Here is a 15306-nt window from a genome sequence, read left to right as displayed (position 1 = left end):
CCCATTCTTTTTGTAATTGATTGGAAAGATTACAAAGGGAGTTGGACCAGGATCATAGAGCGCATGGATTCTTAACCTGGGGCATATGCTTTTCATCTGTAGATTTCAAGGTGTTTTACAAAAGGTCTAGTAGTATCTCCATTTTACAGAGGCACAGACAGGCAAAGTGACTTGCCCATCGTCACCCAGAAGTCAGTGGCAAAGCTGGGAATAGAACCCAAGTCTCCTGAGTCTCAGTCCAGCACCCTGTCTATTGGAATGGGGTGTGTGGGTGTGTGCGTAACATCATCTTCATTCTCTTTCCTTCACTTCAGGGGGCTGAAGAGCCAGCTCATCCCCATCCTGGCTAACATTCTGGAAGTTGATCAAGAAAAATGCTGGGGCTTTGATCAGTTTTTTGCTGAAACAACTGACATCCTGCACAGGATAGTGGTCCATGTCTTCTCCTTGCAGCAAGCTACCATGCACCGGGTCTACATCCATGCCTACAACACGTAAGCGTAGCTTAGCCCCTGGCAAATCTGGGAGAAGAATCCAGGAGTCCTGAGTCGCAGGCTAAATTTTCACTGCAGGTTTATGGTGTGAACCTGGGAGAGGCACGTATTCTCTTTGCACCTCAGCCAAACTGGCTGAAAAACCAGTGGGAAAAGCAGAAGGTTCAGTTTAATGCTGAGCTGTGCTTTCCTAGGGAAATGTATCTGCTGGAAGGGGTTGCTTATTGCTGTCCCCTGTATGCCTGCTCTGCTGCCGTCCACTGCACAGGAGGCTGCATTTCATTGGAGGAGAAGTGATCCTTGAGGTTTTTTTTGCTCATATTGGGCATAATCCGAAACCCATTGATGTCAAAGGAAAGTCCACCCCCTCTGACTTCACTGGAAGTTAGGTCAGACTGCTAAAACATTCAGGTGACAGAATGCTTAGGCAATGGCAATCCACAATAAGTATCAGTGTAAAGAGGTCTGATGCCACATGCTGCCAGGAAGCTTTGCTGGATCTCAACTGAGTTTCCTTTAGTGAATGATAAACTCAAGGCAGAATAATAGCCAAACTACAGACTATTGTGTGAAATTATCTTGATTGCTGATAGCCTCATGTTTTATTTCCCTTCCGTTCCCTTGTTTTTTGTTTCAGTACCACCATATTTTTAGAAGCTGTCTTTACACAGACAAATATAGCCCCTCACCATCAAGAATATTTTTTTGAAGGTCACCCTTGTCAATTGGAACCCAGCCTGCAAGCTCACAATTTCTCCAGAACCACAGAAAATAGCCCGCTGACCTTGCTGAGCAGTGTACCGCAGGAACCTGTGGGAGTGAGATTCAGAGATCGTGAGTACAGTCATCTCGTAAAATGGAGCCTTCTGCTTCCCGTCCAGCCATTTGAGCTCTTCTAGTGGGTTTAGTTTCCGCTATCTGTGCATGCATACATATGGTCACGCTTTCAATGTCCTCCTGATACAGGGCTCTTTGTCACTTCTTCTGGAGTTTCACTGCAGAACTGTAAATTATTAAGGCAAAGTTCAACAGAGAAGAAGGGATGGTTTTGTGGTTAAAGGCATTGGACGTGGTTGGGTTGGGTTCAGTTTTCATCTCTGACACAGATTTCCTGAGTGCCCATGGGGAAATCATTTAACCTCTCTGTACCTCTGTCCCCAATCTGTAAAATGGGAATAATAATACTCTTTTCCCACCTTTTGTCTGTCTTGTCTGTTCAGATTACTCTTCAGGGTGGGAACCACCTCCTGCGATGTCTCTGGAGAGTGCCTAGCACAATGGGGCCAGGATCTGGCTGAGACATCCAGGTGCTACTATCAGTCAGTAGTCTGAGCTGTGCTCTGCCCTGCTGAACCCAGAGATGTGGGCGAGTGATCTGCACTCAGGACTAGGAGCAAGGAATTCCTAGCTTCTCATCCCAGATCTGACACAGATTCCCTCTATGGACTTGAGTGAAAATTTTCTGCCTCTCATTCTCTATCTGTAAAATGGAAATTGTTTAGCCGTGTCTTAAAGATATGAAGAGGAATAATTAGTTAATATTTGTAATTCACTTGTGATCTCTCAAGTGCTCTCTATCTGCTAAGTACTTTTGTGTATTAGGATCCACACTGCAGTTCTCTGCTTTATATCCTCTCTTTATTCCGTGTGCAGAACTCCAGGGCAAAATGCGTTGCAGAGACCCACAATGTGAGCTGGAGAGGAGAACATTACTCTTCCCATTAGATTAGACAGAGAAGTGCCCATAAAGCCTTCAGGGAAGGATGCTTTCTGTGTTGATGTCTGTATAATAAAACATTGGTTGAGATGAGAGTGGCAGACAGTTAAATTCCTGCTTGGTTTTTGTGCACAGGAGCTGATGGTACAACTTCCAAGAGATAGGGTAAAATTTTAAACATTTCCTATGCGACTTAGAAGCCTAAGTCATTTTTGAAAATAGAACTTGGACTTCTAAGTTACATGGGAGATTTGGAAAATGTCCCTCCGTATCTGGTGTAATACCTATGATTTGCCTAAGTGAGCACTAGATGTCACTGCTGATCCACAGGAGTGCAACTCCATGAGAGATTCCCTGTTAACGAAGCAATCATGAAGCACAGAGGTCCCTGTGTATATTGGGTGATATGGGAAATATACCCACAAAGGACTCTGAATGATGTCTTTGTTTTCAGCATCACTTGAGTTTCCAAAGTTTGTCCCAAAGGTTGATGTCCTAGCTGACTGCAGCATGGCAAAGGTATGTTGGGGATTTCAGCTCAAGATTGAAATAGGCTTTGGAAATCACGCTCAAGTGAAGGAGTGGTCATTGGCAGTGCCCTTTTGCCTTCTAGGGTGTCCTGAGTGCTGTTCACCAGACACTGAAGATCTCTCGGTCACTTCTGAAATGTCAAGAGTTTATTCTGAGAGGTCTTTACTGGGTGATGTAAGTACATGACGGCCAGTGTACCCTATTGGCACTGTGTAAAGAACAGCGGGAACTGTTTGATTTCTTTTCTCTCTGTGTAGCTGATAGAAATATCTTGTGTTTGAGAAGCAGAACTCTTACTCAGACAATCCCCCAATAGTATTCTACAGCAGTGCTCCAGATCTTGCAGTGTCACTGCATATGCTGCAGTGGTTTAGAGAGAGAAAGAGAGTGTGTGCGCGCGCATCATGTTAGATGTAAAAAATAAAACAATTGGGGATATTCTCTCTGCTTCTGAACTGCAGAAGGGTGCGTGCATGTGTGTAAATTAGAGACACCTGAGAGCTTCATTCAGAGCATATGTTCCAGATGGAATCCTTGTCCCCACTGTGGCTGAGCACTCGTCACAGTCTGACACCGATGGGTCGGTTCTGTTCAGGCCATGGTGGTGAATACAGCAATGTTAAGGCACATAGTACAGTGTCTTACCTGGTTAGACTCTAAGCTCTTTGGAGCAAGAACTCTCATGTTATAGGGCCCCTGATATCAGGTGATCAGAGTAAATGATAGATCTGTGCATATACTAAGAGCTGTGAGTAAATAATAGAGCTGGGTATATTCTACTGTTCATGGTTACAAGCACCAGGAAACCCTGAAGCACAAGGCTGGGGCTCGGGGGATGGGGGGCAGATGTGGTTGGAAGCAAATTAAGAACATAAGAATGGTCCTACTGGGTCAGACCAAAGGACCATCTAGCCCAGTATCCTATCTGCCGACAGTGGCCAGTGCCAGGTGCCCCAGAGGCAATGAACAGAACAGGGAATCATGAAGTGATCCTCCCCTGTCTCCCGTTACTGGCTTCTGGCAAACTGGGTTTGCCAACTGGCAAATACTCTAAGTTCAGATCCATTGCACCCCTTGTGTGAGGGGTGTTGGGTGATTCCAGCCAAACGTGATTCTTTGCAGTGAGAGCCTGAAAGCCAAGTGCTCCTGTGTTCTGGAGAGAAGGGAAGCGGCCGTTTCGATGCTGAGCTGCTTGCAGCATACCGAGCTGAAGGCCTTCGTGTTGTAAGTATCACTTTGTTGCTGTCACTTCTGCAGCAAGGGGTAATGCAGGCACCAGTGCAGGATGCTCTGCAGCTGTGCACATGTGATCATGGCACTGAGCTGTGTCTGTCCCACACATGGGCTGGTCCGATAGGAGCTCTGCACAGGCCCTTGTCTCTTGAGCTTGAAGAGAAGTTATTGCAGCTCTCAGAACATTAGGGATTAAGAGGGGAAGTTTCCAAAACTCCTGCATGACTCAGGAGCACAAGTCTAGCAGCAAGCCACTGGGATTTGTGCTCCTCCATCATGCTGGGGCTTTGGAAAAATCCACCTGAGGCCTCTTTGGTGGCCCCCACCTGCTGGACTGGGCATCAATTATAAGATTCTTGGTTAATATAAATCCAAAGGCATGTTCTCTTCTCCAGACTTGGGACGATGTAGGTTTCCCACCTTCTGTATTGAGGCATCTGCTGATCTCGTGTGTGACAGAAAAATATGTAGAGCTCTGTTAATGTTTCTGTGGTGAATCTGGTGCTGCCTATTTGAAATCCTGGTGAGTTCTGCTCCCCATCCCAGGAAACAGCACAGGCCACGTGCACAGCCAGCAGACCAAGAACTTAATTGACTGCAGGAGACAAAGAATCAAAAACAAGGGCAGAGCATGTAGCTCCCAAGGTGCAAACAAAGGATCTAGAGGGGAACACCAGGCAGAGAACTCCCCTGACAGCCAAGGAGGCCAAGGGCCTTTATTATCCACAGAGCTGGTACAGCATGGAAAGTAAGCAGTGCAGTATCCTTCTCCTGCCCCCAACCAGTGAGAGTACTTTCACCCTGACCGTCTGAACCACTTTCCCATTCTGTTTCCAGGGCCCATTCAGTCCTTGTCCTCTGTGCTGAGATCTTCAACCAGTGCTGGAAGTTTTGGTGATGTAGACACCAGTCCACTAGGAACTGGATCTAGCTGACCACTTGAAGCAGCGCTTGGCAGCGCCGCCTATTGGATAGAGCACTGGGCTGGGACTCAGGAGACCCAGCTTCTATTCCTGCCTCCTGCCCTTTGGTGACCTTGGGCATGTCATTTCCTCTCTCTGTGCCTCAGTTTCCCCATCTGTAAAAAGTAGCTAATGTCACTGGTCTCCACTGTAAAAAGCATTGAGATCTACTGATTAAAAAGGGCTATACAATAGCTAGATAATACTTTTATTCCTGAAGTGATGTGACAAAGGCAGTGCTGTGTGCAGGAGGAACTTGTCAGGAGCCCTTGCTGGTTATCTGTAGGCATTGTGCTCCAGATGATTGGGGCAGTGGAGAAAGAGACTTGTGAATAAACTAGATTGCTGGTGAGTGTTACGTTCCTGCGAATGTGCAGGAATGTATGAGCTGAATGGTTACCCTTTTCCCCCCCCCCCACCTTCGATGATCAGTCTCCAGTTTCATAAGAACTTGGATTTTAGTCCCTGGTGGTCTGGCTGCTCTCTGGGGTTTTCCAGACTGAACATTACAGGGTACATCAAACCTATATAAGCCAAAGAGATGAATTCACAGCGTAAATTCAAGGAGACACCAGTGCTGAATACAAATGGAAAAAAAGAGCCTTGTTACCCAATAAAATGAAAACCATGTGAAGAGTTACACTGTATTAACCTAAATCCCAGAGGGAGGTCAGTCAGACCAAGACGTTGTTCTCCCAAGTGAATGGGTGGAATCCCTGTCCTTTTGGAACAAGAATGGACAAAACCCTGTAGAATCATTCTGCATTTGCTCTGGAGGATGGATGTGTGTCTTCTGTCTCTAACCTCTAGGATTCAGACCCATTACAGTGCATTTCTGCTGCGTGCTGCCTCCAGCCTAACCGCACTCTTTTTTTATGTTGATGTGCCTTTTATTTCCATTTAAGAGGCTCCATTAAGAGACCAACTTAGAGGGACAATCCTACTAAATACAATACATCCATTGCTGTCACTGCTGTTCCAGTGAAATCCAAACCCATCCTTGGTCATGTAGCTTTTGTCTTTATTTATCACTTCAGTGGTGGAAAATGGTTTATTTGGGGTTGGGTTATTTTATTGCTGAGAGAGCTGCCTAGGGGGATTTAGAGGTGTGATTCCCATTCATTTCAATGGGAGCTGTGATTGTAAATCTCCAGATGCCTAGAAGAGGGTTTTCATTTGCCCAGATGTTATCTGCCCCTCTTAGCCCAGAGCAGGAAAAGCCCCTCTGAATCTGGCCTCTGGTTTAATAAAGCTTTGATCTGTGTCTAATAGGTATGATTCTGTTTCTGGAGGCAACAGTAGTCCCGAGCTGAAGGATCTGGCTGAGGTGAAAACAAGGCTGCAGACTGTGAGTATGTAACTCCAGCTACGGGTGTTACATGGGGGGGAGCTGAGAAGCCCATGTGGAACTTCTGATTAATGGAGAGCCCTGGTCTGGACCTTTTCTTTCCCACTGTAGGTCACTGAAGACCTCGCAAGATGTTCCCACAGCATCTCCAAACATAAAGGGACATTGGACTCTCTCTTGTCTGAGTTGGTAAAGCACCGGAAACAGGCACACGAAGACAGGTTTGTGGAATAAGCTTTTGTTTAATGTTGAAAAACATTAATATATTTTCACATGCAACTGTCTGTATATTGCTGTACACACTTCCTTATAGCGTGTGCATATATCGATGTACAAGTTACAGTACACTACCAATATTTGTGTACAGTTAATAGCACACATTTTATATATTAATATTAATTTGCATTTAAGTGGAAGATATAACAATTTTATGTCAGATATAAGTGGTGTACTGTATATATGTGTATACAGTTCCAGTACACTGCCAATATTTGACACCTTATTTTACACTTTATATTTAAGTAATATTAATAGCTGTACCATCATTAGCACTAATAATATTACTTTGGACATACTATAGCGCCTTTCATCCATACAGCTCCAGGCACTTTCTAAACTTATCATCATTGTTATGGGAAAACTTTGGAAAATTGGCACCAAATATGTCAGCATTTCCCCCTCCCCCCTTTTTTCAGTCTTTTCTAATAATTATCCCCATTTTCATATGTGGGAAAATGGAGTCAGTGGCAGGACTGGGCTTAGAACGCAGGACTGTCACACACATAACAACTAACCCCCTGCCAAGATGCAGGATTAGACTAGGTAACTCTTGCGATCCCTTCCAACCCATGGTTCTATGATTCTTTGACTGTCAACTCCCAGGCCCAGTCCCTACCTACTGGACCGTACTGCCTGTAACCTTCTAGTAATGTTCTTGGTGCATTTGCGTTGGCCAGCTGTGATTCTAGGGAGCATGATTTCATTTCAGGCCACTTATTTGGACCTTGTTTCACTTCCTGCTCTGAGAACAATTCAGTCCCAGCTTCTAGAGAAACATACGTATAAATGGAAAGAGGAGCAATGTGTATACACTTACACCACCAAAGACTATAGTACCTTTGATCTCAAGGAAGTTCTTTATCATTCTTATCTAACACTTGCATTGAGGATGCCAGTTTCCTGGATTAGAGTACCAGGGACTGTCTTATGGTATTAACAAAGCCAGAGCCTGAGCTTTTCCCCAGGAGCCAGAAGAGATTGCACTCAGAAGCCTTTGTGTTTCCAGGTCATTGCTGTTTAAACTAAGCTATATTTAGAATGCTGCTTATTGTTATAATGCCCATCATGGCAAGTGTCACAATGCCCGTTACGGGTGTAATGCTGATAATAAGCTTAGATGAGAAGGAGAAGTTTGGAGAGACAGGACTCCCCTTTGGAAGGAGATGGGGAGGTTGCCTCAGGCAAATGGAGCAGTGCAAATGAATCGACAGCTATAGACAATCAAGGAGGTGTCGGGGGAGGAATGGGTAGGAAGCCAAACCTAAAGGAGCAGAGGAGTTAGGTGAAGATGAGGTTAAATGGAGACAGGAGGGGCAGCATAGGTGGAGGTGAGGCTGGCAGAGCAAGTCTCTGGGGAGGTTTGACAATCAGGATGTGGTCTCAGGCACCAGCTCCTAAATACACCCACTTCTGTGACTCGGTTTGAGGTTTTCTTGGTGGGCTCCCAATTTCGCCATTGGCTAAAGGATGTTTAAGTGTCTCCTCACCCATGCGTGCCACACCGGCCAGCTCTGTTTTTATTTGAATGCCCGAGGAGTGAACCCATGAAAAATGCCCAGGCCCTGCACCAGGGAGCTTGCAGCCTGCTCCAGGCACAAGCACAATATTTCAGAGGTGCAATACGTAGGGGTTAAAGTCAATTGCAACAAGAGGAGTTCTCACTGCACCAGCTGAGCTAATAGGAGTGGGAGCTGCTCTTCCCAAGCCTGGGAGGGAAGGGGCAGCACCCATCTGCTATGAGCAGAGGTGGTGGAGCTATGTTCCTCTCTGTCCCACTGCCCACCGCCACACCCCTTGGGCTAATACAAGCTGGGAGTGGGGGGGAAAGAAGCTTGCAATAGGCACCATGGGGAAATCTCTTTTGGGGCAGGGACTGTGCTGCTTTTCTGCTTGGAAAATGCCTCAGAACATTGCAGGTGCTACCAGAACCAACCAGCCACAATAACAGGTGTGTTTGAAGGATGAAGCCGCATGATCCTGGCCTCCCGCGGGAAGAGCTGCAGGACAGCCTTCTTTGGCCAGGCCTTCCCCCTGATGAATTTCTGGCTGGCTGCCACAGAAGGAGATAGGGTTTAAGCTCTCTTGAGCCTTTCCTTCACTGAGCTTTTAGTTAAAATCTCCCACTTGTGCATCCCACCTCTGTTAGCAACAGTGGGAGCCTTTGTTTTAACCGGTGTGTCGTCTAACCCCACTCGGAGCAGGGCTAAACAACACTGCGGTAAAAGCACCTGCTTGTGCTCTTTCTATGCAAGGGCTCCTGCTGGGGGAGCCATGCCTGCAGCCGATGCAATGCTGGGAGACTTAACACAAGGCTCAGTGTCGGTGCAGCCTTCTTGACATCTTGAATGTCTCAGCTTAAGTCTAGTGAGATGCCTGGACACCCCAACGGTGGGAGCCAAGTAAAGACTAGTAGCAGTATGAACAAGGAGGGATTTGATGGTTTGTTTTGTGAGATGACAAGTGAATATCTCAGGGATGGTCTTGGCCACCTAGATTTCAAAGTCCTGCTGGGGTAGTAATAATACCTCTGTTTGTGTAGAGCTTTCCATTTGTCAATCTCAAAGAGCTTCACAAAGAAGGTCAGTATAATTATCCCCATTTTACAGAAGGCGAAACAGGTATAGAGAGGGGATGTGCCCAGGGTCATGCAGCAGGCCAGTGGCAGAAGTGGAAATAGAATCTAGTTTATCCTGAATCCCAGTCCAGCCCTCTATCCACTAGGGGGCACAGCCTCCACTTTGCGCTCTGTGTGACTCACAGGGAAATGGGTTGCTGCAGACACAGCTCCTCGTCTGAAACGAGGTTTAACTGAACATTAGGATGGAAAGAAAACGCATCTCATGTCCTGGTTCCACAGCATCCGGCAGATGGAGTGCTGCCTCGAGAAGATGCAGCTCATATACAAGCAATTCAAGAAGACCCGGATGAGTCCGCGTAAGTAGGTGAAGTTGGTGAGTTAGGTGCCCGACTACCATTCGAAAATTTCAGCTGTAGTTTTTTTCCCTCAAGCGATCTCTTGCTATAGTGTAGCAGCTGTGAGTATATGTAGGTACGTTTATCAGGCTGTATGAATGTGGAAGGTCTCAGTGGTCTTTCCCGTCACATGACCAATAAATATCTTTCTCTTTTCTAGGGCTAGCCTACAATGAGGAACAAATACACAAGCTGGATAAGTAAGTAAATAACCCATTGTTCCAGGGTCTTGAACGCCTGGCCATAGTTAACAGGGCCGTTCAGTGTCTGGCATTTCTGGTTGCCTTTTGAGGAGATTCAAAACGTTCTCAGATTATTAATGCTAAGAATGTCTTATCGATCCCAGCCCTTTCCTCCCAGCCAAACTACAAACTGCTTTAGAAGAAGGTGCAAGAAACTCCATAGTGTGAATATACGTACCCTGTAAGATTTTTGGGACAGAGACTGTCTTTTCCTTATGTGTATACAGTGTCTAGCGCAAAATGGCTCAATCCGTGACTGCAGCCTTGAGGCACTATCACAATACAAATTAGTCATGGAGAATGATAAAACAACCTGCCCGCAGGTTACTGCCCGCCAGCAATTAGTGGCTGGCTTATGCACGAAGACCCCTGTTCAGGAAAGCAGTTAAGTCACACGCTTAACTTTTGGTGGGAATTAGGTGTCCAAATGGCACTTGTTCTTTTAAAAATCTTCCCCAAACCCAACTGAAGCCAATGGGACTTAAACAGATGCAAAACGTTAATCACATGCTTAAATGCTCACCTGACACAGAGTTTATACGCCCTATATATTTTATCAGATGTAATGTTACTGTGGACTTTCTCATTAAACTTGAAGGTGGAGCTTTTTCAAAAGCACTTGTGGGATTAAGAGCACAAGTCCTAATAGCTTTCAGTAGGACTTGTGTGCCTAAATCTCTTAGATGCTTTTTGAAAATCTCCCATTAAAGAGAGTTTCCCTACAAAATTTTGCTTGGGACTTGTTTGTTTTTACACCACAGCAGAATTTGCCATGCCTTCAGAAAGTGCAGCGCCCCTGCCCACCTTTCCTTTCTGGAGACCATTTCAGCACTCATGTTACTTCAGCGACGGTACTGAATCTCACCCAAATAATGCTCATTTTCTTCTTCCTCTCCCTCAATCTTTTCAGGATGAATTTAGGGCATTTGGCCAAAAAGGTCTTGTCAATTTTCCAGGAGGACTGCGTACAGAAATATCAAGCTATGCTGACCATCCATGGGAACATAACGAGGTAATGGCCGTGCTCTCTTCTTCACCTGTGTCCTGTGTGTTACACCAGGTATCCGGGTTCTAGTTTTTCATGTAGCCAGAGCTGGTGCTTCGGGAGCAGCTTCTGTGTTCATAGTCATGGGTTGGGATCACCATGGTGCAGGGGCTGTGATTCTTGTGAAACACCAGTATGTAGTTATCCCTTCGAGAACCTCTTGTAGCTCCTAAAGGTCTCCAAACATTACACTAATAGTGGGGCTTGGTTCAAGATATATTACTAGTACCTCCCATTGGGGTTGGGGAGGAAATAGTAATGTCACAAAGCTAGTAAGAAACGCTCCAAGGCTGCTACTGTCTGTCTTGTGTGTTTATACTGTGCCAAGAATTTCTCAGCCATTGATCTATAGAAGAGCTTATTAGGAAACATGGTGGAGAGGTCCTGCCAGTGATGTTCCTAATGGTGTGGACGTATGTAATTTGGAGACAAGCCCAAGTCTGAATCCTGGATCCATGTTCTAGCCTGTATCTATTTCTGCGATGGTCTGAATCGAAAGAACCTGAACCGTGGGAAAGACTGAATTTAGATTCAGATTCTGACCCCCCCCACACACTTCTGGATTGCTTGGATGCAGGGTCTGGGTTTGGCAGGGCAATGGCAGAATCAGAAACAGAACCCAGGTCTCCAGACTCCCAGTCCAGTACTCTGTCCAATCGGCTGACCAGGGTCTAAGTAATAACCCAGAGCACAGGAAAAAGTTACAAGTGGGTAAGAGGAAGAGAAAATTAATTCGCTGACTGGGTAAGTGATGACCAGTCGGAGTTGAGGGAGAAGACAAAAGGGGGTGATTTCCCTGACTGTCCCCTCACACCTCTGTACTGGGGAACACACACATGGAAGCATTTAAAAAAAAAATCCAGCTGACCATCCCTCCCCGTGCAAAACTGCCTCAGCTTCCCTTCAAGTGGCTGATTTCTTTGTTCATTCAACAGGAGGGTTTCATGTACCACAAGGAGGCTGCTATTAAGACAGAGAGCTCCGCTTACAAAGCATGATTTTATGTTAAATGGTGTTTGGGGAATACAGCAAAGAGGAATTGCACAGTGGTGATTGAATGCTGCACAGTGACTTATTACATTAAAAAAAGTGGAGTTATTTAGCTGTGGCTGTTGCCGGGGTTGGGTTTTTGTTGCAAAGTTGCTTTTAAAGTGGAGCATCTTCTCCCCAAGGCTTTAGGTGTGGGTGGGAATGATTTTCTCTAACAGTTAGCATTAGAACTTGCTTGTGGTTTGGCCCCTCTGTTTCTGAGCTGGAAATCAAGTTCAGTGAGATTTACTGTGTGGGGAAACATTTAGAACAAGCCTAGTAATGAAGCTCAAACCTCCTTTAGGTGGATCTCATAAAGTCCTAGGACATCTTTTTCAGGAGCAAGCATCTGCCTTTGTGTCTTTGGCTACCATTTTCTTTCTTCCCCCACGCTGTTGGGCGGGATGCACAAGGCACCCCCTTGGAGAAACAGCCTAGAGCAGTGGCTCTCAACCTTTCCAGACTATTATACCCCTTTGAGGAGTCTGATTCGCCTTGCGTACCCCCGAGTTTCACCTCACTTAACTAGTTGCTTACAAAAATCAGACATAAAAATACATAAGTGTCACAGCCACTAGTACTGAAAAATGGCTGCTTTTCTCGTTTCTACTACATAATTATAAAATAAATCAATTGGAATATGAATATTGTACTTACATTTCAGTGTATAAACAGTCATGGTCTGTATGTATTTAGTTTGTACCGACTTCACTAGTGCTTTTTACGTAGCCTGTTGTAAAACTAGGCAAATATCTAGATGAGTTGATGTACCCCAGGAAGACCTCTGTTTACCCCCATGGGTACACATACCCCTGGCTGAGAACCACTGGACTGAACAATCTCTTGAGGTGCCCTTCTTCCCTACCCTTTTCTAATCCTGTGCTGTGCAGCAGTTCTGACTAGCTGCAATCCCGGACCCCAAAAGTGGCTGCATTTCAGTGGTAGGGGAAGGAGTTCTTGAACATCATAATGGATGCAATCCTGCAGTCCCCATTCCCTGTGCAATTAAATCTCCTGTTGACTTCAGTGGGAGTTTTTTCTCTGAGGATGATTTTCACCCCTTTGCAGAGGCGACAGTATGAGGCCTTTGCAACAAATCAGTCTCTTTTAGATGTAAGTGGGATTTGCCTGGGAGTGGTGTGAAGGTTTTTTGTTTAAGATTTCTCTTGTTTTCCTTTTCACTCCTGGTGGATTTCTGTAGTTTGAGGTCAGAGTTGTTTTTTTTTTACTTTCACCTCATTTCTAATTGGCTTGTTTTGGATTTGTCCTTATTTAGTGGGCTGGGTTCTGTGGTGTGAGGGGTCTTTTCTGGAGATTGCACTGTTCACTTTCAATGAACAAAAATAAAGCCAAAACAAATGTACAGCCTTTTTCCATAATGATGAGGGTTTCATCTGCGTCATGTCTGTCCACTTTTGCCCTCAGGCACATAGCACGGGTGGCAACAGAGTGAGTCCCCCAAAGATTGTAGACTTCTTCTTGGACTGAAACACACCAGTGACACAGTTGGTAATCTGCACGTGGCAGCTGTTGCTCTGACCAAATACTGAGCTCTGTCCACCCCAGATGTGTGACGGCTCCATTGGAGAGGATCTCGTGACTCAGTGCTAACGGTTCTGATCAAACAAGCGATCCCACTGACTGGGAGTGATCTGAGCTCTTTAGGGGCAGGGATTGGTCTAATTTCTTGTCTGCACAGTGCCTAGCATAACAAAACTCTGATCCTTGACTGGTGCCTCTACACCTTACTGTAAAACTGCTACCAAGATACAGGAACAGGGTAAGCTATATTTGGCCCTAAAACAGGGACCCAGAAATCAGGACTCTAAGGGTATGTCTATACTGCCTCATGAAACTGGGTCTGTGGGACCCAGGCTTTTGCACTAGGTGTTTCCAAGCTTGTGTTTGAGCATCTACACTGCATTGTTAAACTAGGTTTACAGTCGGTGGAGCTGGGTCTCACAGCTGTGCTGAGGTCTCCATAGTGCACTACGCAGCCCTTCTAACGGGTTCGCAGCTTGACTGGAGTCCACTTTGCAAAATGACAGGGCTTGAACTCAAGTCATGGCAGGACTCTGGCTCTGACCCACCCCCCTAGTAGGGTCCTAGGACCCAGGTCGTAAGTGCTTGCTGACCCAAGTCAGACTCATCTGTGTGTGTGGACGGAAGCAGGGCTTGGGCTCAAGCCTGAGTCAGAGCCCTGGTTTAATGTGCGGTGAAGACGCACCCTAAGGTGCTATTCCCAGCTCAGCCACCGATGTGCTGTTTGACTTCAAGCAAGTCACTTCGCTTCTCTGTGCTTCAGATTCCTCAGCTGTAATGTTGACCTCACCATAGTAAGGTTTAGTGTATTGCTTGGAGACTCGTGGATGCTACAGAAGTGCAATTGTTACTTGTAGGCACTGCCTATTTTTCTTTATTATTGGCTGTGAGAATTAAGCACATAGGGCCTGATTTAAAGTCCACTGAAGACAAAGGGAGTCTTTCTACTGGATCAGGCACAGAGAAAGGAGAACAGCCATTGTTAGTTACAAATTTAAATAGACTTGTAGAGTGAAATTTGGCACGAGGTGTGTGCACCCTCCACACAGGATACATTTTCCCCATTAGTTTACTGCTAGTGCTCTTTGGCCAGCCTTGCCTAAGAACAATAGAGGAAAGGCTGTAATTATAACATGGGTGTGACACCAAGAGCCATTCATCTGCTTCCCAGTTGGATGTTAACCCAGATCGAACATGGTTTTCAGAAGGGGGGGGGGGGAAACTCCAAGTTCTCATTCTTACCAAATAGTTGACTGGAATTTTTTTGTTTTTTCTCAATAGGGACGTTTGGGAGATGAAAGAGCATTTGAAGAAACTCAGCAACTCTATAGGCGCTTGTAATGTAGAGATGATGGGATGCCAGGAGTGCCTCCATAATGTACCGTGTTTATTCTAAAACCCTCTCTGCTCAGAAGATGGATACTACAATGTAGATGTTTTTTAATCAAGCTAGTATCTTGCACTTGTAAACTTCAAAGTGCTCGCAAATCCCCCGTGACATTAAGTAGTCTTCATTTTATAGGTGGGGAAAACCTGCAGAAGAGCAAGGTGAAGTGGATAACACTTTCAAAAGGCAATGGGACCTCGGCTCTTGTGGCACTTAAATGCTTTTGAAAATTTGATACCAAGTGACTTGCCCAAAGTCACACAGTGAGTTGGTGTCAGTGGTGCAGTAGAGTGCACTCATTCCTGGCTCCTAATCCTGTGTTCAGACTACTACACTTCTTAAAAAAAAAAAAAAAAAAAAAAAAATTAGCAGCAAATTAAGTCTCTGCTAACAAGTTATCCCAGTGAGTATAGGTACTGGGCCCGTATCCTATATGCTACAACATAAAATCTGTAATTTCATGAGGGTGACACTTCTGATGACTCTTGTGGTTTTTTGTCTCATTGAGTCTTTCGTTAACACCC

General features: G+C 45.5%; 1 protein-coding gene across 6 annotated transcripts in view; it reads left to right on the top strand.

Annotated features, from left to right (window-relative positions):
- The window catches only part of IKBKE (inhibitor of nuclear factor kappa B kinase subunit epsilon), a 158721-nt gene that overhangs the window by 21624 nt on the left and 121791 nt on the right, over nt 1–15306 (top strand). For 5 of the 6 annotated variants that reach the window (XM_050954023.1, XM_050954021.1, XM_050954022.1 and 2 more), the window contains exons 9-19: nt 315–494; nt 1132–1328; nt 2666–2730; nt 2825–2916; nt 3865–3966; nt 6210–6285; nt 6397–6506; nt 9422–9498; nt 9698–9737; nt 10690–10791; nt 14677–14773. In XM_050954023.1, the coding sequence (XP_050809980.1) occupies nt 315–494; nt 1132–1328; nt 2666–2730; nt 2825–2916; nt 3865–3966; nt 6210–6285; nt 6397–6506; nt 9422–9498; nt 9698–9737; nt 10690–10791; nt 14677–14773 (1138 nt within the window). The remainder of the gene's footprint in view (nt 1–314; nt 495–1131; nt 1329–2665; nt 2731–2824; nt 2917–3864; nt 3967–6209; nt 6286–6396; nt 6507–9421; nt 9499–9697; nt 9738–10689; nt 10792–14676; nt 14774–15306) is intronic. The other variant, XM_050954026.1, reaches the window with a different exon arrangement.

This window comes from Gopherus flavomarginatus, chromosome 5, assembly GCF_025201925.1.
Source record: "Gopherus flavomarginatus isolate rGopFla2 chromosome 5, rGopFla2.mat.asm, whole genome shotgun sequence".
Classification (NCBI taxonomy): domain Eukaryota; kingdom Metazoa; phylum Chordata; order Testudines; family Testudinidae; genus Gopherus; species Gopherus flavomarginatus.
The sequence above is the reverse complement of the archived record's forward strand: the minus strand, read 5'-3'. Positions and strand labels throughout refer to the sequence as shown.